This window comes from Syngnathus typhle, linkage group LG2 (genome assembly GCF_033458585.1).
Source record: "Syngnathus typhle isolate RoL2023-S1 ecotype Sweden linkage group LG2, RoL_Styp_1.0, whole genome shotgun sequence".
Lineage (NCBI taxonomy): Eukaryota > Metazoa > Chordata > Actinopteri > Syngnathiformes > Syngnathidae > Syngnathus > Syngnathus typhle.
The window spans coordinates 9,917,683-9,940,538 of record NC_083739.1 but is presented as its reverse complement, the minus strand read 5'-3'; the positions used below and the strand labels follow the sequence as shown (position 1 = coordinate 9,940,538).

The 22,856-nt window shown below is 45.0% G+C and overlaps 2 protein-coding genes across 3 annotated transcripts; one reads left to right on the top strand and one right to left on the bottom strand.

Annotated features, from left to right (window-relative positions):
- Positions 1-178: 178 nt before the first annotated feature.
- On the bottom strand, positions 179-6,682 carry tspan31 (tetraspanin 31). Its single transcript, XM_061299348.1, has 6 exons — positions 6,483-6,682; positions 4,807-4,974; positions 4,648-4,728; positions 3,962-4,102; positions 3,594-3,704; positions 179-2,805 (listed from the first exon to the last, which is right to left on the bottom strand). Exons 1-6 carry the CDS (start codon positions 6,678-6,680, stop codon positions 2,731-2,733), a joined length of 774 nt encoding a protein of 257 aa, XP_061155332.1. The 5' UTR covers positions 6,681-6,682; the 3' UTR covers positions 179-2,730.
- On the top strand, positions 5,849-22,835 carry agap2 (ArfGAP with GTPase domain, ankyrin repeat and PH domain 2). 2 transcript variants are annotated; one of them, XM_061299336.1, is made up of 19 exons: positions 5,849-5,958; positions 7,339-7,640; positions 14,592-14,650; positions 15,247-15,334; positions 15,684-15,769; positions 15,849-15,984; positions 16,299-16,433; positions 16,500-16,618; positions 16,955-17,101; positions 17,238-17,312; positions 17,644-17,748; positions 17,921-18,095; positions 18,195-18,305; positions 18,854-18,988; positions 19,561-19,712; positions 20,101-20,191; positions 20,378-20,600; positions 20,713-20,965; positions 21,084-22,835. In XM_061299336.1, exons 2-19 carry the CDS (start codon positions 7,478-7,480, stop codon positions 21,288-21,290), a joined length of 2,460 nt encoding a protein of 819 aa, XP_061155320.1. In that variant the 5' UTR covers positions 5,849-5,958; positions 7,339-7,477; the 3' UTR covers positions 21,291-22,835. The 2 variants fall into 2 exon arrangements, with proteins under 2 accessions (XP_061155320.1, XP_061155315.1); XM_061299331.1 differs by lacking the exons at positions 5,849-5,958; positions 7,339-7,640 and adding exons at positions 10,272-10,644; positions 11,164-12,298.
- The last annotated feature ends 21 nt before the right edge of the window (positions 22,836-22,856 follow it).

Below are 22,856 nucleotides of genomic sequence, written 5' to 3'. Positions count from 1 at the left end.
TGGAGATGTCAGCGTTGTGGGATTAATAAAAGTTATCGGACTTTACTGCAAATATTGGAATTTAGGTTGTAATGCTGGTCTGTGTTTCTCATCACTGCTTTTCCATATTGTTTCCATTGTAATTTGCAAAATTCTCCAATGCCATTAAAACACACATAAAGGAACAAAGAGTCCAAAGTATGGTCTAATTTGAGATTTTATTACTTGTAAAATTAGGTCCCCAAATGAAGGGAAAAATACAATTCAACCACAAGCGCACACAAATTAAGGGTGTGGTGTAAATATTGAGCAGAATATCTGGCAACGCATCTGTACACAGCAGGGGAAACCTTGTCAGCAGCAGCAACAGTAGCAGCAAAACATGCACTGGCTGTCACTGACAAGTTCAAGTAAGACACGGATCTAAAGTTGGCGCTCATCTATAAGTTAAAAGCTCGTCAACGAACGCCATTGCTGTAAATAAGCACACCCATCAAAGATCATTTAAAATAGACAAACATTATTCCACACATTTGTACAAAGCATTCATTTAATAACACTGATAAATGTAAAGGACTCCTGGCAATTATTAACAAAGGAACTGACTAAAGAGGACAGCAACTGAGGCCATTTCACACTTCACAAGAAAACAAAAGAAATCCTCGACCAAGTGATGGAGCACATTTTTCTCTTGCCCTATATATACTGTTTGCACTACACAGTCTACATTGCAGGGCTGACTGATATGGATTATTTCTGAGCCCGATGCAGATCCCAATATTTGGCAGAAAAAAGGCCCCCCCCCCCCAAAAAAAAGACTTACTGCCAAATTAATAAAAGAAAATGTATATAATGAATCATGACATAAATATTTGGTCCCATAACTCATTCACTGACAAGGAGACAATTATGTTTAATTTTTGTTTTCAACGGAGAATAGGTGGGGGAGTGTCTGATGCAACTCCACACTAATTTCAAACAACTTAACTGACCCACAACTACCAGTGATATGCAAACGCTGATACCTAACCAACACTTTCTCCTGGTTTCTCTGGCTGGTTAGATTTGGGCTGAAATGGGCTGGAACCTACTGACAAGTTATACGAAGCTAAATCATAGTGCAACACAAGGGATGAGAAGCTACACACAACATCACTATTATGTACAACATCAAGTCTGCAGTCCGTTGGCAATCCAACTTGGGACAGCTGGCTCAGTTACAGTTCATAAATATTTCAACGTGATTGACTACCTTACCCTTTGTCGAAACTACACTTTAATAGCAACATGACAAGATTAAAAAAAAAAAAAAATCCTATCTCTCTTTGGATTGGCCACTTGAACTTAGTTCCTGAATTGCTTTGCAGTGCATTATTGAGTAAGTAACGAGTGACTAATTTCCAACTCTAACTGTATTTGCAATATTTGTTCATTCCTTACTCCCTAACCACTAGAAGCAGCAATAGGACAAGATTAAGCTAAAATGTCAGTCAAAGAGCCAGTTCGATTTGAATACAATGCAACAAAATTTTTAAAATTCAAATGATGGGTTCAGTAGAAATTGAGTTTGTGTTGGAGAAAATGAGCTTTTAGAAAATCTGGTCAAAGGGCTTCTAAAAGAGCAAAATTGGATTCTTTTTCAACATTCCTTCTCATTTGTTACTCAGGAAATCACTTCTTCGATTGGCTGACAAGTTTCAGTTCAAAATATTTACCAGTAAATTGGTACAGGTCTACTAGCCCACATGTTAAAATTCACATGATGTTTCAAACAGTGTCACTTGCTACCAATGTTACATGTGACTTTAGTAACTATTTAGGGTTGCAACTGATGATTATTAATAATCCATTTGGAATTAAATAACGAATGAGTAAAAAAATAAAATAAAATCAACCCCCCCTTCCCCTCAATTAAAACAGGACATTTGGAATTCCATAACATCCCCCAAGAAATGGGCAAAATGATCATTGCTATCAAAGCTGATATTTGCACATATCTTTTTTTGCTTAAACAGAAAATGCCTGCTTTCACAAAGCAAGCCTGAAATGTTAAGAGCCAAAAATTGAGAATAGTTGGCCAACTTGAACAATTAATCCTCATCAAAACAGTTGATGATTATTTGGATAACCGATTAATTGTTGCACCTCTAATGCAAATTGAAGATTATTAGTGAGAAGAGCAGTGTGGACACTTGAGAAGTACATGGACATGGGGGACTTTAGAGGTGTTAAAAGTGCCCATTCCATGTTTTTGTTTTTTTTGAGAAGATTCCACAAAGATGGTGGCCACTTGGTCACGTTGCTAATTTAAACCTTTTTGTGACACAATTTACACAAAAGCTACTTTTGCTCCACACATCCAGTCTTTTCCCTACAACAGTCTCATCAGACAGACCAGCACGTGTGCTGTACATGAAAAACACATCCAGGGATAATTTGTGAGACGCCTCTCACTTGTTGGCTTGGGTGGCGGCTTGTCTGTGTGGCGTGCGATTGGTGAGTCGAGTCCGTCGGGAACTCAAATCAAGGCTGCATCGCGATACGGGCGAGTGGGGCTCACCGGTATTACGAATCATCCTGTCATGCGCGAGTCCCCGATCGGTTAAGCATGAGCTCAGATAGGTTCTCGGTTCCAGGTGAAGAAAGCGTGTTCTCAGGTCGGTTGGGTAGCATGTCTGTTCCGCGTCGAGCATTGTGTACCGGTGAGTCAGAAAGGGCGCGGAGCCGTACTGTTTACACGCGTGGGGCAGACTATAGGAAAGCACTTGGGTTCGCTCGCGGGTCCTTCTGGTTCCTGTAGCGCACTGCCAGCCAAACTCCCAAAATCTGGAGGAGGATATTCATGAAAGTCAGCGGAGATCAACGTTGTGCAGCCAAAGATGAACTCTTGGGAGTTTCTGGAGACAAATCCTTAAAGGGACACTGGTACACGTATCGGGCTAGCTAGGGAAAAAGCGTCCAATGCTGAAAAATGAACCTCTATATTGGTTTAATTCACTTTTACGGTGAAACAGGCACGTCCAATTTGGCCGCTAATCACAGAAGCGAAGTCACAAGTTGCTGATCTCCACAGACAATGCTCATTCAAAAAAAAAAAAAAAAAAGGAAAAAAGAATTCCATACTGGAGGTATTGCTGCAGTACAGATTAAGCGCAATTCCCAAATTCTGGACCCCAAAGTCCGTGTAAAATCAAGATTTAGCTGTAGTTGTCGGGGGAAGCGACACTACTAATTCATCATTTCGACCCTCGTGACGATCAGCGGTTCGGGTAATGAACGGATGAATAAATTTCCGTCGAAAAGATGGAAGTCAAGCCCGCTGCCACAATGTTTCTTCATGGTATGAAATACGGTCCCATGCCATCAAGGCAATACGGAGGCCACTTCAAATTAAAAGCTTAACCTGAACATTGATGTCCATGTCTTGTTGGTTAGGCTTTTAATTTGAAGTTGCCCCTCGCAGCATGCTGGAGTTGGCATGCATCGAACCTTATCTAATACAAATGGAAAATAAAATAAAAACTACAACTTGCAAATAAAAATTTTAAGATCAGACTTTTTTTTTTTAACGTGTGCTCTGGCTGACGCTCATGCGCACACGGTCAATCTCTCACCTCGGTGAAGCTGAAGAAGAGCCCGACGCCTCCGAGGATGTTGAGAGCCTCGCTAGCATGGTGCTGCATCACATCCCCGCAGGTGTAGCATAAAGTCGTATTCTTGCATAACTGCAGTCCAAGACACAAAAATAGCAGATAAGGCCTGTTGGTCTGCGGCGCTGCGAATCCGCAAGCTGTCAGCTGAGCTCAAATGTGGCCTACTTACTCGGCTCAAGCTATTGGGACAAACTGTGTAGCTAAAAGCGAGGGAAGCTGTGGATACTCTCGAGTTGCTCACGTCGCTATTTACCAACCAATGTTATTATGCTCAAGCTGTGCATGCAGTTTCTCCAAAGTGAAAGGGGACATTTCATTTGCAGACTTACAGCGGGACAGTTCTGCCAATCCTTTTCAAACTGTTCTCGTTTGCTGGTGACATTGAGAAACCCGCAGCAGTTGAGCTGACTCTCCAAGTCGGTCTTGGTGTTATTTTCCAACATTCCCCATGCTGAGTTCAGAAGTCCTTCCTGGAAAAGCACATCAGGGATTCTCAGCCTCATACGTACATTGAATGAGCAACAATTTGAATAGGGTTGGCCATTGTTCAAATTTAGACGATTCTGGTTCTTCAATTTGGTTCTGCTTTTTTACGACTCTCCGTTCAGATTTTTGGGAAAAGAAAGTAAAAGTTTTGTTTATGAACTTCATTATAAGTTAGTCAAAGGAATATTCTTAACAGTTATCTTATTTAACTTATGTTTTAGACATTTTTACAAGGGAGCTTTCTTTATATTGCAGAACCTAAAAATACAATATAGCAGGTACTTTAAGTAAACTTATATTCCGATGATGAGCATTCCTCAACTATCTGTCTTTTTGCCACGTGTCCCATCTTTTTTTAAGCGCGTCGCAGCCATAAGATTCTAAATGAATAATTTCCTTAAAACAATTAAGTTGACTGTCCATACATCATCGGAATTGGGTTCGTGAGTAAATAATTTTAATTATCAAGTAATTAAGTCAATGTGTAAAGGTGCATTTTGGGTTGAGCCTGAAAAACGAGCAAACTCACCTGCTGGCTGCGGTTCATTGCCAGGCAGGAGCAGGACACTCCGAATTGGAAGAGGAAGACGATGAAGAGAATGACCATGTACTGGGAAGCCAGACGTTAAAGAAAGCGTGCGAGGCTGCTTTGAATTTGCTGCGACCGACTGACGCGGGTAAAGGATACGAAGAAAAGCATGACTTGGTGGTGCTGCATGGCTCCGACGAGGCCCACGATGGCGATGAGGAGAAGAAAGACGCCCACGGCGATCACACCGCCGATGATATGGATGCTGGAGACCAGGCCGAAACCCTTCCCCCACGCCGCCACGCCAATCAGCAGCAGGCCGACCAGCTGGGCATCACATAAGGAGCATCTCACAAACAGCTCGACTGGGCCGCTCATCCGTTAGATCAATTTGTTTAAGTTGATTAGCCAATATTCCATTGTAGGGTGTAGACACTAAAATATGTTAGCGTACCACACAAGACTTCACATTACATCAAAAACATAGTCATCTGGGCGTGATACTAGCTTTCAGACATGACAGTGTCAGAAATGATCAATAAATAAATTTGTTGCGTTCTGTTCCTTACTTCAAAAGACTTGCTATCGAAACAACAGCAGTATAAAAAGGATGTGACAACGTAGGAGAAAAAAAAACACGAGATGCACTGAGCCTCATAGCGCTGGCTTCGACTACCTCGATCAGCACTCGATTCATAAGCGGTACCGGCAGGGCCTCGGGATGGAACAACAAAGGCAGCGAAGCAAAGTGACACTTTTTTCGCCCGAAGATTCCGTCTAATGATACACAGATAACACTGTGTGCTGGAAATGACTTCATTCATTGTAGATGTTTTTCAACGTTACCAACATAAAGAAACTTTATGGCATCGTGTTGTTACCTTCATGGAAAATTCGCTCAGGATTCAGTCACACTGAGGTGTCACTAATGGTCAATAAATTTTTTTTTTTTTTTAGCTATTTCAGGTTCAGCAAAATGTCTTCAGGCGGTCAACAGTACTTTTTCTGAACCGCCACTATTAAATAAGCAAAAATACAAATACATTGTACTTGGGGATTGTTGGAATGTCAGTGCGATGTAATTATGTCAATACTTTTGTCACGGAGTAAAAAATTGCGCAATCAACTCTGAATTGAAAACATTGTAGTTCCTGCAAGTATTTGTCGGTTATGCCGTGACAATGTGGCAGAAAATGTTACTCTGGAGCCCTGATTGGTGCTCTCTGTATGGTGAGCCAAAGACAAGACGTAGTCGGTCAAATCCATGGGCCACATGAAATGATGTGGTGGGCCAGATCTGTCCCCTGGGCCGTGAGTAATATTCTATAAAGTCCAATTTAGGTAGTTTCAACGTATTAAGCATAGCACGCGAAGCAGTAATGGCGCTGCTAATAATGAAGACCCTACCAAGAATATTGGGGGGAAAATTGATCATGTATAGGGTGTGTCTCTTGTTCTGCCAAAGGGACAAGAAGACAGGGCCTGCGGGCTGAATTGGGTTTTCAATTTGTCTCGATGATATTCAACTGGCCTAAAGCACACCTCGGAATAGGAGCTAGCAGGCTAACTGCTACGCGAGTAACTACATTCAGGATTTGCTATAAACGTATCTATTTGGAGATTATAACTACCAAAGATACACACGTACCCGCGTAGACCTGAAACCCGGAGGCGTGTTGAAACAAAAGAAAAAGTCAAACTATTTCTTCTGCGTTGCGGCTAAACTGCTAGCAGGGTTTGGCTGTGCTATGCTAGATGCTAAGGCAGCGCTATGCTAGACGCTAAGGTAGCTAGCAATGAGAAAGTTAGCGCCGTGATTGATTTGCAACACTCACCATGTAGACAACGTTCAAGGAGCACAGGGCATTTTTGGAACACGTGAAGCCACCGCAGACCATCGCGACTCTCTCGGCTCGGCCGGGCGACCGACTGTAGGCCAAATAGACGAAGCAATTGTTGGCGTCTGGCAAACGATGGCTGTTTTGTTTACGGCTGCTCTTCAGACGCCAGCGAAGAGGGCGTACGGAGAACATGACGTAAGCATCACGCGTGACGTCAACATGTGACCATTGAAAACGTTCTCTTCCTGTTCAGGAACGCTTACGTTACGTATGTCTCCCTGTTAAATTCCTGTTATTAGAGTTTCAGATTGGTTTTCTTGCCAGAGTTTGGCTTTGCAGTTCCAGTTAAGATTGAGAGATTGAGCCAGCATGAGAGTTTGAAACCAGGGTTAAGTTTTCAAGGCAAGTGAAGTCCGCTTTCAAGACAGATTTAGTGTTCCGAAATAAAGGTTTAAAATAATAAATCAGTACAAATCGGCTGAGGTCAAGAAGGGTCAATGCTTACTCGCATCAGGCACATATAGACACTAGGTGGTGCTCAAGCACCTCCCTTTTTGCTCTGCATGAAATAAATTGTCCTTACAATTTAATTTTTATATATCACAAAAACCTGTCCATAGAACAGGGCTGTTTAAATTCAATGTAGCTTCCCCTCACAGTATGCGACTTCCTCTCGCCTCTATTCCATACACTCAGTAAGCAGTAAACAAGTGCAGGTAGGACAAATATTTGATGGCAAAGGAAGTGAAGATTATAATCTGTGAGTCATGCTCTCAACTGCAGTACCTTTAAGAGCCGTCAAATTCAACTTGAGAAGGGGAAGTGAGTTCAGTGTATCTCAAACCTACAGGAAGGTTTGACGGATGCTGACTTGAAAGGTCTTCAACGAGAACTCGACCCTCCTTGACTCAAGCTGATGCAGTGGAAATCGGTTCGATGGGCCCGTGTGATTCAGAGCATCCTTCCTTGTGTTTGCGGCACGTGTAACCATGAGTGGCAACAACAAATTGCTCAATTCGGCCGTGATCAAGGCAGAGGTCAAGAGGTTCGAATCGCTCTACAGTGGCATCAACAGACTTTACAAGCAACTGGAAAGGGTTGAGGACTTGCAGCTACGCTCAGGCCTGAAAGTTTATCTTCGCAGTATAGAAGGTAAGCCGCTCTTTTGCAGCCTTGGTATAAATAATTTTCTGGCCCACATGAATCAGTCGCCAAGGAGTCGCTCTGATATTTCTAGTTTTGTTTCATCATTAAAAAATACCAAGTAAGCAACACATTGATAAACAATTCTTGGGAAATGATTTTGCAATCAACTTAAATCTAGATTTTTATTTGTATAAATAATTGATAGAATAATCAATTCTAAAAATATTTGATAGGTGCGTCCCAGAACTTGAGTGGGTAATGCGTATATGACGCATTTGGCTTTGGGAGTTTGATTTGAAAATGTATGAGATGTTGTGATGGATATCGTCCTCTGCATTTCCTGTTAGCCGTTATATCTTCCACCCAAAGTTTCATTTTTATTCCCCGATGTGAGTAGTAGCGCTATGTTTGAATGCACTGAAGGCTGCAGCAGAAGAGTGATGAGCGGTCTACTTCCTGTCTGCCAGTGAGCAACCGCTCTCAAAGCCACTTCCTTTCACACAAATGGGCCTTTTCTTGCGACGTTGATGAGTTCTACCTCGTTTCCGCGCAACCTTCACTTCTCATCGCTTCTTGTTAAAATGACAAAAGCTCCCGCAGGCAATTTTTGGCTTGCGACTTTTCTGGTGTCAAGTGATAGAAGTGAGGTCAATGTCAGAAAATGTAAAATAAAAAAAATTAATCAGGTCATCTTCCTTGAAGATAACGCTACTTTTCATCTTCACTGAGGTCAAACAAATGAGCTTTTTTTTTTTTATTATTATTTTAATCTACCGTATAACATTTCTCATATTTGCTCCAAGGCCAATAAGCTGCCTTGGGGGGGGGGGGGGGTTGGTGAGCTTTGAGGTCTTTTTAGGTTCTGGCTCATGTTGAAACAATTTCCCTCCGTTTTCGTGTTTGACAACATTCAAGAGAATTTTTGTATAATTAAGCTGGAGCATTGAGTCTGGATTGAGGATCAAAGCGAGCGGGGCCTTGATGTCGGAGTTCAGAGTTGACTGATGCTAAAAGGAGAGATGGCTCTCCGGCAAAGCTGCTCCAGGGAGTGAAATGAAGACGTTCAGATGTGTTTGTGAGCACTTAGCATGTGCGAGAGAGGACGAATGAAGGAGAAATGGGTGCTCACCCGGCGTGACTGCCGCCTTTGGTCATTTTTTTGCTAAACAGCAGTCGTGCTCTGGATATGTGACTCTATTTTAGGCTTGTGAATTTCATATTGGATGCTTATAAAACAATTTAGCGTGCTGTGGCCGCCATTGCTGTCTGTCCCCTTGAGCCAAAGGCAGTTGTTGGCTCTTTTGTATTCCGTGCGAGTGGTTATTGGGCGGACTGCGGGAGAGAGGGAGGGAGGAGCATGCAGGGAGAGCAGGTGGACGGTCTGATTGTGATTCTGCCATGTTGCGCGTCATTTTTGTGAGAGCAATTAACACGACATTTTGTGCAGCAAGGTTTAAAGAGCTGGATGCATTCTTATTGTAGCAGCAGCAGCTTTTGCGTTTTCAAACACGGCGACTGTTGTTTTTGTCTTCTCTCTGTGTTGTGTATGTGATCCGGATTTATTTGTAAATCATAACATGATCAGAATGATTGATTTTATCGCACGGCAACAATTTGACATCACAATCAAGTCTGTTTGCATCAGAGGTTTGTGATTGATAGGTTAGATATCGCTTATGAATTGACGCCAGGAATCCTACTGAGAAATGACAAGTGCTGCTACTTTTGAGTGATCGGCTCCTCGATGTAATGGATCCTTTTTAATCCCGTGCCACACCCCGCCACCAAAAACAATGTTCTATTTTTGGCATGATCAAGGTAACGCTGACAGAGTGCCCCACAGGCGCAACCATGAATGTTATCTAATGGTGATTAGATCCTTAAAGGTCTAAGGATCCTTGTTTGGTCAGAAATGAGGATGAGAAACTGCACGTTATTCCACATCTAAGTAAGTGTGTGATGACAGATAGTATTCTGTGGCCCAGCTATTGATGTCCAATATGTTCCCATCCTCCTGCTGAGACCAGAGCTTTCCCACTTCTGCTAATGAACACATGCCGTAGCAGGCAATACGCTACGGATCAATACACTCACAGAAAAGCTCACCCACAGACACGCACACACGTAGAGAAGCATTGTGAAGCGGCGTTACAGAATGTACCAACAGAGGAAGGAAGGACACGGAGGAGATGATTGTGCCACCATCGCCAGGAAGATTGTAACACCTTAGCAACAAACAAGCCAAGCCTCCCACTGAGGAGGAGCCACATGCACGAACGTATACACACACATGCACACACACGCACACATACGCACAACGACAGACAGCTGAGGACAGATGGATGGTCCTGATAAAATTATTCCCCGGGAAAAAACATCTTGAGTGCCCTCTTTCCCTCCTCCATCCTTTATTTGCATTCTTGGTTACCAGCCCCTCCTTTTTCCCACTGATATTTTCCACTGTCTCCAATTTCTCCGCTCATTTAGCACCCCCACCCCGCACCCCCCCATAGACACCCCACCCCTGCCTCGGCGGCAAGCTGGGAGAAAGATGAAGGGGAGGAGGGGATAGGAGGGATGAGCAGTAAAGAGCAGAAAGCAAGCACAGTCTGCAAGAGAAATCGGCAAAGGAGCAGGATTGTGTGGATTGCAACAAGGAGGGGCATGCAGCTCTTTGCTCTTAGCGTGCCTCAGACTCGTCGGACCTGTGCTACGGCATCTCTGCTGTTCTAAGCTGTGACTCGCCTTGTCTCCTACGTCTTGTCATGCTCAACGCTTCATGCGCTCAAAGGACTCGGGCGACCGGGGAGACTACGAGAGGGGCGTGATGGCCAGACGCGCTCTGACTCCTTGGTTTACCTCCGTCAGGAATTCTTCTGGTATCTTCTCTCCATCCACCTCAGCCGTAATCCATGTCCTTCCTGTCTGCCTGCCACACGTGAGGCTTGAGGAATGGCAATGAGAGCTCATGATCCAGATCCCTGGCTGCACTCTACCGTGCTTCTTTGAGGTGACCCTACTGAATATTCAAAGACTTCACCTTGTCGCTTTACGGCTGCCATTGATCCCATGTTGGATGACGTACGAGACGCAGGGCAGTTGTCGTCGTGAACGGAATCTTTTTTGGGGATGAGTAACACATCGGATGGAAGGTGCTAAAAATAAGGTCAATCGAAGTCCGACACGAATGAGGTATTGCGCACGGTATTGAAGATTTATCAGCTTCAGTAGCCACACACAGGCATCGGCGTGTTTCCCAGGACTAAAAGAGTTTCAGTGACTTGTGTGCCAAAGCGATGGAATGTGTAGATTCTCTGTGAGTTCAATTAAAACCTCAAACAAAGGATAAGAGAGATTTGGGGAATGGATGACCGTCCCTCTGCTGGCGTAAGGAGAAACTTGATCTCCTGTGCAAGTTTTTTGTCTCAGCTGCACCGTCGGATTCTTCCGCACATCGACACGCCGGCAAACTGTCATTAGTTGACATCCTAGCGTCTGCTTTGATTCATTTCCTGTGTGTCAACTGAAGCTGGACCCCATGAGCGACAGCGGCGCCCTGCAGCAACGCACCACCTACCTCATCTCCCTCACCTTGGTTAAGGTAGAGGCAGTGGAGGAGAATGGAGGGGAGGTCCAGAGCAGCGCCTCGGAGAGGGACGCCACAGCGAGATCGGGGACCCAGTCAGCGGAGAGCCAGGGAGGAGAAAGGAAGGTGGAGACTGAAGCACAGAGTGAAGCTGGAGAAACTCAGGCCCAAACCTTGGGTGCTGAGGCTCCTGTTTTTGTCAAAGGGGTTAAATCACATGAAGTCAAAGAAGAAGGGAGGAAACCTCTGAGCGAGTTAAAAGATGACTCATCCTGCGCTGTTGATGCCCCCAGAACTATCTGTGAGAAACCACTGTGCAAACTTTCTATCCCCTTACAACCTGAGAGAGCCATGACTCCCAAGTCGGCGGACACAGACGCAACTCAAGAAGAGAAGACATATTGCGCACCGGAAACAAAGCAACCTTGGCCTCCTTTTCTGCCCAATACACCTCCAACAGAGACTCTTGAACCTGTTCGTACCCCAACCAGAACCAGCCTGCCCATCCGTCCTGTAGGTCAGAGGCCCGTGAGTCTGCTCAAGTCTCACAGCAGCGTGGCCACCCGTGGCCGGGAGCCCAGGGAGGGTCGCGATCGCAGCCCGACCTCGGCGCAGAGTCTGGATCGAAAGGACTGCCGAATGCCCACACGCTCCCCTGGCCCCTGCAGGGCCTCGTGGGCCGAGGCCAGCCGGACCGAAATATGGAGGGACATGCGGGATGAGGTCCAAGCTGGGATACAGCTGGAGATTGGAGGCGGGGTGGCCGCAATGCTCAGAGACATGCCTCGCAAGGACAGACTTAAGTCAGGTTCAACCTCCCTACCTGTACCTGCTACCCAGGCAAGCAAAGCTCCACGTAAAGGCAAAAGTCGCACGCTGGACAACAGCGACCTGAACAGTCTTTCTGAAGACCTGGCGCTGAGCCGGGAGGCCCAGCAGGGCCAGCGGGGCGCCTCAAAGGATAGGAAGATGCTCAAATTCATCAGTGGCATTTTCACAAAGAGCAATTCCGCTTTGGCCGGGTCATCCACAACGACTGCTCCTGTCTTCATTCAGAGGGACTCCAGTGAAGAGGAAGGTAGGCGTCCACAAACGCACACTCCCACCTTTCACGATAAAGGAACTGGACACTGACGTACCTGGTTATCTGGGTGCGGTTGGTGTGTCTGCAGTACTCTCTGCGTGTGTTTCGAACCAAAATGGGTGTCTTGAGATAAGCTTTTGTAAATGTGCAAATTCAGACTGATGACAGATGAACTTCTTTCATCTGAGAGCGCACGATCCAATCGTCTTGGACAGTCTTAATCTTATTCCCCTTTGAGCGTGGGCTGATTTCACGCCGCTGGAGGGATAATCTGCTTGCACACATAATACCAGCGTTCCCAGCATAGCTCTAAATCATATAATGATTCCAAGGCGTGGTGGGGGCGGGGTCGCTGGTGGTCCAGATGGGTCTTTCTGCTTGGGGTGATTTTTAGCTCCTAAAGATATAACGGTCGCATCGGCAAAAAGCACGAGGCAAAATACCCTTGCCCACGTCAAGAGGGCTATTAACAGCCAAGAGGGTTTCTTCTGAAGTCCGCCCACTTCATGTGCTGGAAATGTATTTCCCTCCCTCTGTCACATGTTCACTTTCATTCGGTACCGTTTTATTTATCAATAGTATTCGAACATTGGGATATCGTTCACAGTTGTGGTTGTATAAGTGAGTGTGTGTGTCTGTTCATTCATTCATTGTGCATTCACACGGTTACACAGGCACATTGTGGATTCACTCAAGTCGTCAGACTACACACACGCACACGCGAGTACACACACGAGTACACACACGCAGTTTCACCCAGCTAGGGCAGGAGGAAGTGTTGCCATGGCAACCGGCAGGACGGCTGCTGCTGCTGCTACAGAGGCAGAGTCTGATGAAACAGAAGGGTGGAGGAGGAGGGCGATTTTTTGGTGTGTGTGAGCGACACAGGTTTGTCACAAAATCCCTCTCCGAAACAATGAAATGGAAAGATTGGTAGCGTTAAACGTCAACTGGCAAGCTACATGTGGCTGCTAAGTGGATCCCACACGGCTGGTTTGGGCCACAGAGCGTGGGTAATTGGCTTTCGGTGGAAATCTGGGCAGAGGAGCAGTTGAAGAATCACCATGTCTGATCGGTTTTGGCTCAGGATGAAGGACAAAGATGAAGCCAAAGTCTATGAATATCTTTTTGCTCCATGCAAGTCGTAAAATTGTGATACCTGGAGCTAGGGCTGAACGATTTGAAGAAAAGATTATATTTTTCTGACAGATTTCGATTCAATACGCAATTTTCTTGAATCAAGCTTCAGTGCGATTCATAATGTGCAGTAACATGAAAGAAAATGAATTGATATAAGCAAACAGAGTCTTATTTGGACAGCTACACTCTTAAAACCTCAGACAGAAGGATCATCTAAGTGGACAATCTTGATAGTCGGGCATTTGACAGTCTCACTCTGCTTGTCTTTGTGTGTTTTCTCGTGGGACCACATCAACAATTTAATGTAGTGTGCCACATTGACCTTTGAGTGACTATACTATGAGATAATGTGAGAATAAATCTGACCAAAAATTCAGATTCTTCCTCGAATCAGTTTTTTTAGAGCTGACTGTCCATTCACTTTATAGCCAGGGACTGGCTCTTTTCAATTTCTTCAATGTACGCCAATTTTTTTACTGCTCCCAACTTCACGGAGGGTCCAAACGCATTTGTGTGTTTGGAGCTGTTCAGACTGAGAAGCATCCTGTCCAAATTTGATATGAAACTACCTTGTGAATGTGGTTCCGTGCAAAAATTGGATTTTATGCGCTTTGTAACCCTACAGACTACAAAATAGCCATCAGGTTTCAATGTAGATGTGCTAAATATTTTCGACTGGAAGTCTGAACGGCGACTTCTCACATTTGGTGCCAGCGGTCTAGACAATGTCTGTGTGTTGAGTCATTTTGAGGCAACAATTAATATACACTGCATCTTGTACACTCACACTATTGACTCTTATCTGACCACAAATAACCAACTTTGGTTATTGTTGAGAGTTTTGGCCTCCTGGCACTTGTAGAGTTCCTCCTCAGGCTTTGTCAGTCCTTTCTCGCACAAAGGGGAATAAAGTGGCAAACGAGCAATGTGGCAGCAGAGCTCTGGATCCCCCCGTTGTGCTAGAAAGGTTACATTCATTAATGCAGTTGGCCGGGCCACACGTGTGCTTATGACACCCAGTCAGGGAGCTCTGATTTATTGCTCACCGCGGGCTGTCCTGATGGCTGCCCTTTAATGATCATGATGAGACTGATGAGGCCTTCGTCATGTAGCTGCGTCCTGACTCTTTTTGTCTCCCTGTCTGCAGTAAACATCGCCAACAGCCAGGAATGGAGCCTGGGCAGATCCATCCCAGAGCTGAGATTGGTGAGGCTTTTGCTGCAACGAGGCTGCATGCTGTTATAAAAAATAAAAATAAAAATAAAAATAAAAATAAAAATAAAAATAATAAAAATAAAAATAATAAAAATAAAAATAAAAATAAAAATAAAAATAAAAATAAAAATAAAAATAAAAATAAAAATAAAAATAAAAATAAAAATAAAAATAAAAATAAAAATAAAAATAAAAATAAAAATAAAAATAAAAATAAAAAAAATAATAAAAAAACATATACACACGCACACACACACACACACACAAAGTATCTTTTAATCAGCGTAAGCACATTTGCCATCCCTGCACTAGATGGTGAACAACAAGAACAGCGTCAATGTCAATAGTGTGAAGAAACTGGCTAATGAAAGCATACTGGCTGAGATGACAGTTGGAGTGCAAGCGAGCAACAGATTGGGCGACAAAAAGGAAAAAAGAAAAGAAGGAAAACGTTTGCAAACATAATAAAAACATCTACTGTACTCTAGCATTATTCTCTACTAGACTAAAAAAGTGTATTTGAGGTAACGGAACAGAGTGAAGTGAAAGCAGTGGCTCATTTTTAATTTTCCGCTCATTTCTCTCAGGGCATTCTGGGAAGTGTGAAAAGTGGCAAGTCGGCCCTGGTGACCAAATACATCACTGGCAGTTATGTTGCGCTTGAGAAACCCGACGGTAAGCGGAACCTGACTTTTAATAGAAACCTGTGAAGAACACAAAACAAAGCAACCATTTTAAGGTTTACACTGAACAATTTAAATGACAATATGCTTTTCATAACCATCACTGATAAAAAAAAAAATCAAGTTGTGAAAGTGGAAAAATATGTTAATGTATATTTCTTGAATTTTTGTGCAAAATCTTTGTGTGAGGTGTTTTAGTAACCAAAAGTGCAACAGGCTTGTTTTTTTAATCTTGTTTGGTCTGTAGCGATCTCCGTAACAAATCTCTCAAACACATTGCATAAGACAGGATGTGTCATGCTCTGAATATGCGATGGTGCTTAATGACTTGTCTCTGTCAGGTGGCAGGTATAAAAAGGAGGTGCTTGTGGACGGACAGAGTTATTTATTACTGATCCGAGAGGAAGCCGGGCCACCCGACGCGCAGGTTTGTGGACCGATACGCGGTGGTATGCGTGGTCCGTGATGGACGCAGTCTGCTTCATCTCATTCTCTGCCTCCTTCAGTTCAGCGACTGGGTGGACGCAGTGATTCTGGTGTTCAGTCTGGAAAACGAAGGCAGCTTCCAAGAGCTCTACCAGTTCTACAGCCAGCTTGGCTCGCTGCGCGCGGGCGTCCCCGTCATCGTTGTTGGCACTCAAGGTGAGAGCAGCGGTCCCATGACTCGTACTGGCAGAACAGGTTGAGAACGGCGGGGTGGACGTTAATATTCATGAGGCGAGTGCTTCCCGATTGTCGAGTGAGGGATCCATTCGTCAATCGGGACGCATTTCCCTGGTGAGGGCAACCCCTGCTGATCCACTTGCTTTATTTATGATGTTTGTTGAGCCGTAAAAGTGGTTCTCTCCTTTGTCGGTCCGTTTGACTACATCAGGGAGGACATTACCCAACCAGACAGGAGTCTTCTCACTCAGTAAATACATTTTTGGGGAAAATGCCAATATCTTTGTGTTTAGATAAAATCACCAGCAGCAACCCACGTGTGATCGAGGACCAAAGAGCCCGCCAGTTGTGTATCGACGTGCGTCACTCGCTCTTCTACGAGACCTGCGCCACCTACGGTTTCAATGTCGATCGAGTATTCTTGGAGGGTGAGCATAGGATGAGAAGCGATTGAGTCATCACCACCAAAAGATTCACCTGCTTCTCTTTTCCAGCTGCCCAGAAAATTGTCGCCCAGAAGAAGCAGGCGGCGCTGCAGGCCTGCAAGTCTCTCCCCAACTCTCCCAGTCACTCCGGAAGCTCCACGCCTGGCTCGGCCTCCTTCCCTGGACAGGTTGGAAATCCCCATGGCGCTGTGTCCTGCCCACTCATTTTTTGTGGTTACCCAAACTGCTTAAACCCACAAGTGGTCAAGCTTTGACAAATAGTTTGAACCCTATGTCAGTATCACAGAGTGGTGATCTATTTTTAGAACTGGCCTACTGGCTGTTCATGTGGTCCTCGGGGATGACTAGTTACCATTGAACACTTTGGGTTGGTCCCTTTCATATCGCCTTCCTGTTGTCTAAGACTTTGCCTCTGTGACGCAGGAGTTGTTTTACATTTCACATTCAGCGTCTTCATTCTCATCATGTCATCACCCGCCGCACCCTGTGACCTTTCCTCTCAGGTCACTAATGGCGTTAGTGGCGGCTACGCTTGCTCCCTCCCCTCCACCCCCATGCTCGGTCACAGAGAGCTGAGGGTGGCGCACGGGGAGGGAGGCGGCAGCTCTCGTTCCCTGAAGAGCATCCCTCGAAGACCTTCGCTCTTCAAGGTCAGTTGTGTTCGCGCCCGCTGCCATCTCACAACTTTGTCGTCATTTCACGCCACCACTTGTTCCACTTGTTGTCTAGTTGGCAGGTTTTGAGTACGTCACGCATACTCCGCCTGTTGTTGGGTTTTTCTTGCAGAACCGGGACTCTGAAAGGAGAGGTGCTGACGCCAAAGGAGACGCGAGCGGCACTCGGGCCATCCCCATCAAACAGGTTGGAGCCAACCACAATAAAAATAACGGAAGAAAATGTTTGCTTTCATATTCCAAATATATGTTTCTCAATTTAGGACTTTAAATTGTCATTCAGTGTGATCTGGAAACATGTGTGCGATTGGCTGGTGACCAATCCAAGATGTACCCCTGCAAAATGGATGGATGAAAAGTGAAAAATGCCAGATTTGTTTTCTTTTCCATTTGCAGATGAAATGACAAAAGCAGATGAAGTCACGTTGGCTTTTCTATTAATAACGTCCTTTGTGCTGTTGCTGCGGGACAACTTTCACTGAAGAGATTGCCTACTTGAGCTTGTTGTGTTTCCACAGAGCATCCTGTGGAAAAGAAGTGGCAGCTCTCTGAACAAGGAGTGGAAGAAGAAATACGTCACTCTATCCAAAAACGGCACGCTGTGCTACCACTCCAGCTCCAGCGTAAGAAGACACCATCGATAACAGAGCATCGACATTTCTCTCATGTTCAACTTCACCTTTAATACACGGCTTTGCAGTTAGATTACAGTTTTGAAGCTTCTTTCTTGAAACACAGCACAAGCCCAAAACAAAGAACAGGTGAAGCGGATAAGTAAGATGTTGTGGATTTCAGGACTACATGCAGAATGTGCACGGGAAGGAAATCGATCTGCTGCGCGTGACCGTGAAGGTCCCGGGAAAACGTCCTCCGAGAGCCGTGGCGCCCGTGCCCTCGCCTGTCCCTCCTGCCTCATCTGGCGTCAACGGGCTCAGTAAAGAGCTGGCGGCTGCCGAGAGCACCAGTACAGGTACCAAACAGCCAAAAGCATCCCAGAACCTGCAAATCCTAATTTGAGAAAGCCCTGTTGTAGATGTATGTCTAAATACAATTTCTTTCTGTCTGTCAGTCCCTCAGTTGTGTCCTTCCACCCTTTCCGTGCTCGATGACCGCTCTGCCGGAGGAGAGCGAGGCCTTCAGCGCTGCGTCTCGTCTTTGTCCACCAAAGCACAAAGCGTCGGTACGAAGTCATTCTTAAGCCGCTCTGAGGCCGCAGGACTCACAAAACGCACTTAAGTAGAAGTACAAATACAATGAATATAAATGTATATCTTTTGGTGATTCGAGATGACTCACTGGAAAACTTGTTCCACAGTTAATATGACCTAGAATTGAAAAGAAATGCATTCACTCTATTTATTTATGACATTTGGCGAGGTAGCCAAGAGAGGATAGGCAGCGAGCTTGGGAGGTTGAAAAAAAAAACATATTGACAATGTAAGCAGTAGAAAGTACATACAGTAATCTATTTTCAAAGGTTAAAAGTACAAGAAAAATGTCTTCAGAGTAGTACCGTAATTTTCGGACTATAAGTCGCACCGGAGTATAAGTCGCACCAGCCATAAAATGCCCAAAAAAGTGACAAAAAAACATGTATATGTATATAAGTCGCTCCTGAGTATAAGTCGCCCCACCACCCAAACTATGAAAAAGAACGCGACTTATAGTCCGAAAATTACGGTACTGCAAATTGCTCTGTGATTTGATTGCCTTTGCCCAAACTGTTAGATGCCCTTGAGGGGGCATCGGGACCGTTTTCTGGAAAAGATGCTGGCCAATCCTCTCCCATGAGTGACCGCAAGAAGAACAGGAGGAAGAAAAGCATGAATCAAAAAGGAGACGCGGCCGTCGGGCAGGCCGAAGGTAATAATAAAGCATTCGATGAGGGAAAGTTGTCATTTTGCATAAACTGACAAAAATCTCACTGCTGATGGAATGTTCCGCGAGTTTCACACATGTTCTCTGAATTGTCTTGAGTCGTGATTGTGTGTTTGTCTCTATGTGCCTTGCGATTGGTTCGTCCAGGTTGTACCTGACACCAAAGTCAGTTGCAGGCAAAAAAGAATCTTCTCTGCCTTGAATTAATCCTTGAATTAAATGTGACTTTCTCTGAACATGTTTCCTCAGGCTATTTTTAACATCTGCGCTTTCTTTCTTTGCTTTGTCTTCTGCTTCTCTGTGCTCGTCTCTCGCTCTGCAGCCAAGCGCAAAATGTGGAAGTTAAAGAGCTTTGGTAGCTTGAGAAACATTAACAGGACAGGTAACATTTGCGCTCACATTTGCTCTGTTTGACTGACATTTTCATCGCCAATCCCGATCGTCTTCGTTTGTCACAGCGATGTGGGCTTTCTTGCCTCCGTTTGATGTCAGCATGCCAGGAAGCTCGCTCAAAATGGATGACCGAGGCTATCGCAATCGCATTGTTTGTCTTTCAGATGAAGAAAACGCCGACTTTATCGTGGTGTCGTTTAACGGACAGACGTGGCACTTTGAGGCTCCCAGTCTGGAGGAGAGGGACTCGTGGGTGTCGGCCATCGAGAGTCAAATCTTGGCCAGCCTGCAATCGTGTGAGAGCGGCAGAAACAAGGTACACACACGACTTAATTGAAAGGGGACATGAGCACAATCTGTACAAACTGGAAAGGATTCTTTCGAGACCCATCTTGTGAGTTTCTCAACATACGAGCGGTGAATTTTGTGCTTTGACTTGGAAACGTAAGTACTGTACACAACAAGCGGCAGTTGGGCAGACGAGAGGCATCAAGCTGTAGATGAGAGGCGTCAAGCTGTTTGTTGCCGCCCCCACATGAGGTTTCATATCAAACTAAACATAAAACAGAGAATTACACTCTGTGGGCCCTTTTCCGTGCCCAGCGCAAGTCTGGCACAAAGCACAAGCTAACTGTGCGCATGTTTGGAATCGTCTTTTGTTATTTTTGTAGAAATTGCACTGTTGTGAAAGTGTGTGTTTGTAGGCACGACGCAGCAGCCAGAGCGAGGCAGTAGCATTGCAGGCCATCCGTAACACCAAAGGCAACAACTTGTGTGTGGACTGTGAAGCCCCAAGTAAGTGCTCGCACGTGCATCTGGAGCTGCAATGCCATTGCCCGCTTGAATCCAACATTTAGTAAGATCAATTCATGCTTGATTGGAATTCATGCATTTTATTTGATGGTAAAAATATGAGAAGACGAGGAAGCCCACGTGGGACTTTTTAAAAATCACACCTCTGATGTTTTTCCCTCCCCAAAGACCCCACTTGGGCCAGTCTCAACCTGGGCGCACTGATTTGCATCGAGTGCTCGGGAATCCATCGGAATCTGGGTACCCACCTTTCTCGGGTGCGCTCGCTGGACCTGGACGACTGGCCCGGAGAGCTCACGCAAGTGCTGTCCGCCATTGGGAACTACACGGCCAACAGCATCTGGGAGGGTCGCACTCTTGGCAGGGCCAAGCCCACCCCCAATGCTTCACGGTGGGTTCATGCTCAGAATATTTTCTGGGGGAGGAAAGGCTGGTTTGGAAATGACATTTGTAACCCGCTGTGTTCTATGTCTGTGAGTTCTTTTTTTTTTTTTTTTTTAAAGCGAGGAGAGAGAGTCATGGATTCGTGCCAAGTACGAACAGCGGGCGTTTGTGCCGCCACTCCAGCCGCGTGCGGACGATAATATGCCAGCACGGCTGCTTTCGGCGGTGACCGACCGAGACCTGGCGCGCCTCCTGCTGCTGCTCGCCCACAGCAGCAAGGAGGTCATCAACGCTCAGCTGCCCCCCGCGGGCACGGCCCTGCACGCCGCCTGTCAGCTCGGCGACGTGGTCATGACGCAACTGCTCATCTGGGTGCGTTTCTTCTTCTCGTATCGAACAAGTGCTCTCGTAGCAAATACGGTTGAATTCAGAACTTGTTGGTATTGTTGTGGTGCGACTACATCAGAGTGTATCGTTTCTCCACCTGCAGTACGGAATCGATGTGAAAGCGAGGGACCACCAAGGCCAAACGGCCATGATGATAGCCAGAAAAGGCGGAAGCAAAGGCTGCATTGATATTTTGCTCCAACACGGCTGCTCCAATGAGACTTCCCCCGCCGTCGCCACACCCGTCCTCTCCCGCCGCTCCAGCACCGCCAGCCTGGGTCGAAGCAGCCCCAGGAAACCCGTTCCGTAGCCTGGCCGTGGACGCTGACCTCGGAGTTTGGGAACTGTTGTCAAACTTTTAACACACTTGAGTGATTGAGTATTTTGCAGAGGTGGGGGACGCTAGTCACATGACTTGACACAAGTCAGATTTAACTCATCCATTTTAGGACTTGCGACGATCCCGGCTAAAAATGATGAAAAGCTCGACTTTGACTCTACTTGACCTAGACTGCGTGTTTACATTGGAAGATGCACAAATTTTAAGACAGTGTGTCACTTGTTTTGCTCTTGAAAGAAAATTTATTTGTGTGTGTGCGTGTGTGTGTTCCACACCAACTTGACACTCTTGTGAGCTATGATGACGCCACTTCCTGACGCTGGTGTCATGTTTAATTGAGAAGACAATAAAGCAATAAATTTAAAATTCCAAGATAAGAAACATAAGAGCTATTACAACGTCAAAATAAGTTAGCTCTGTTAACCTCACAGTTTAGCCTCCCGATAGTTGGTCAAAAAAACTTCATGTCCATTTATTGTCAAATTAAGTAGACTGTAAAGACATAGACAATGCTGGCACTGATTTTGGAAGAATAAAAAACTATGTGAATATGTTAGCACAGTAACTACCAAGCCAGGTACAGGTGACTAATGTCCCAATATTTCTTGTGACTGAGCATTATTGTTGGACTTGTTTTAAACCAATTTGTCACTTGCTCGAAATTTAGTGAGGACTTGAGTCGCTTTATATTTGCCTGAGTAACCTGGGACTTGCTTAAAACTCGAAGGCTAAAACTTGTGATGTATGTATGACTTGCACATTTGTGACTTCCTCCCACCTCTGGTTTAAATCAAACGTCTCGGAAGACTGAGCAACATATCTAACCATTTGAAGCAAGCAATATTCATTCCATGTATAATATCGGGGAGATGCCGACTTCAGTAGACTCTTTGTAGCGGACTTGCGTTCGACTTCCTCCAGAACAAGTGCAATAATACGGCAGGCGGTGTGTACTCGTGCTGAGGAGACGATCTGTTCATGTATTCATGTCAGCGTTTCTTCCATCGTTTTAACAAAGAAGAGCAAAGCTACGGGATGTCTGCCTGTTGTGTGCCTGTTGCCTCCCTTTGACGGTGGCCTTGGCCTTGAGAAGCGCCTGAGGTCATTTGGTAGTTCTTCTCCAAGACGGAAAACATGAAATGTTTCTGTTACTGCTCCAACATAAGGTGTTTTAATATACTGTAATTAAACCTATACTACATTATCTGTAACAAAGACACAATGGAAACCAATCAATCAGTTTTGTAAATCATTTCTTAAATGCTCTTTTTAAAAGGCACCTGTTCTTTTTTTTCCCATTGTCTCCATACTTTTATGACAACATCCATGTTATGTAATAAAATGTCATTTGGGATAATGACTGAAGGTGAGGAGAGGCGATTCCATGATTGATATCCTGTTCCTGTTGTGTAGGTCTACTCCATGAGTTTACTGTTACGAATGAAGCGTATGTTATTTCTGACACTTGGTGGGTCGTGCGAATCCCAGTATTAAATAAACTTTTTTTAAAATGTTGTTTTGTGTTGATAACTCCTT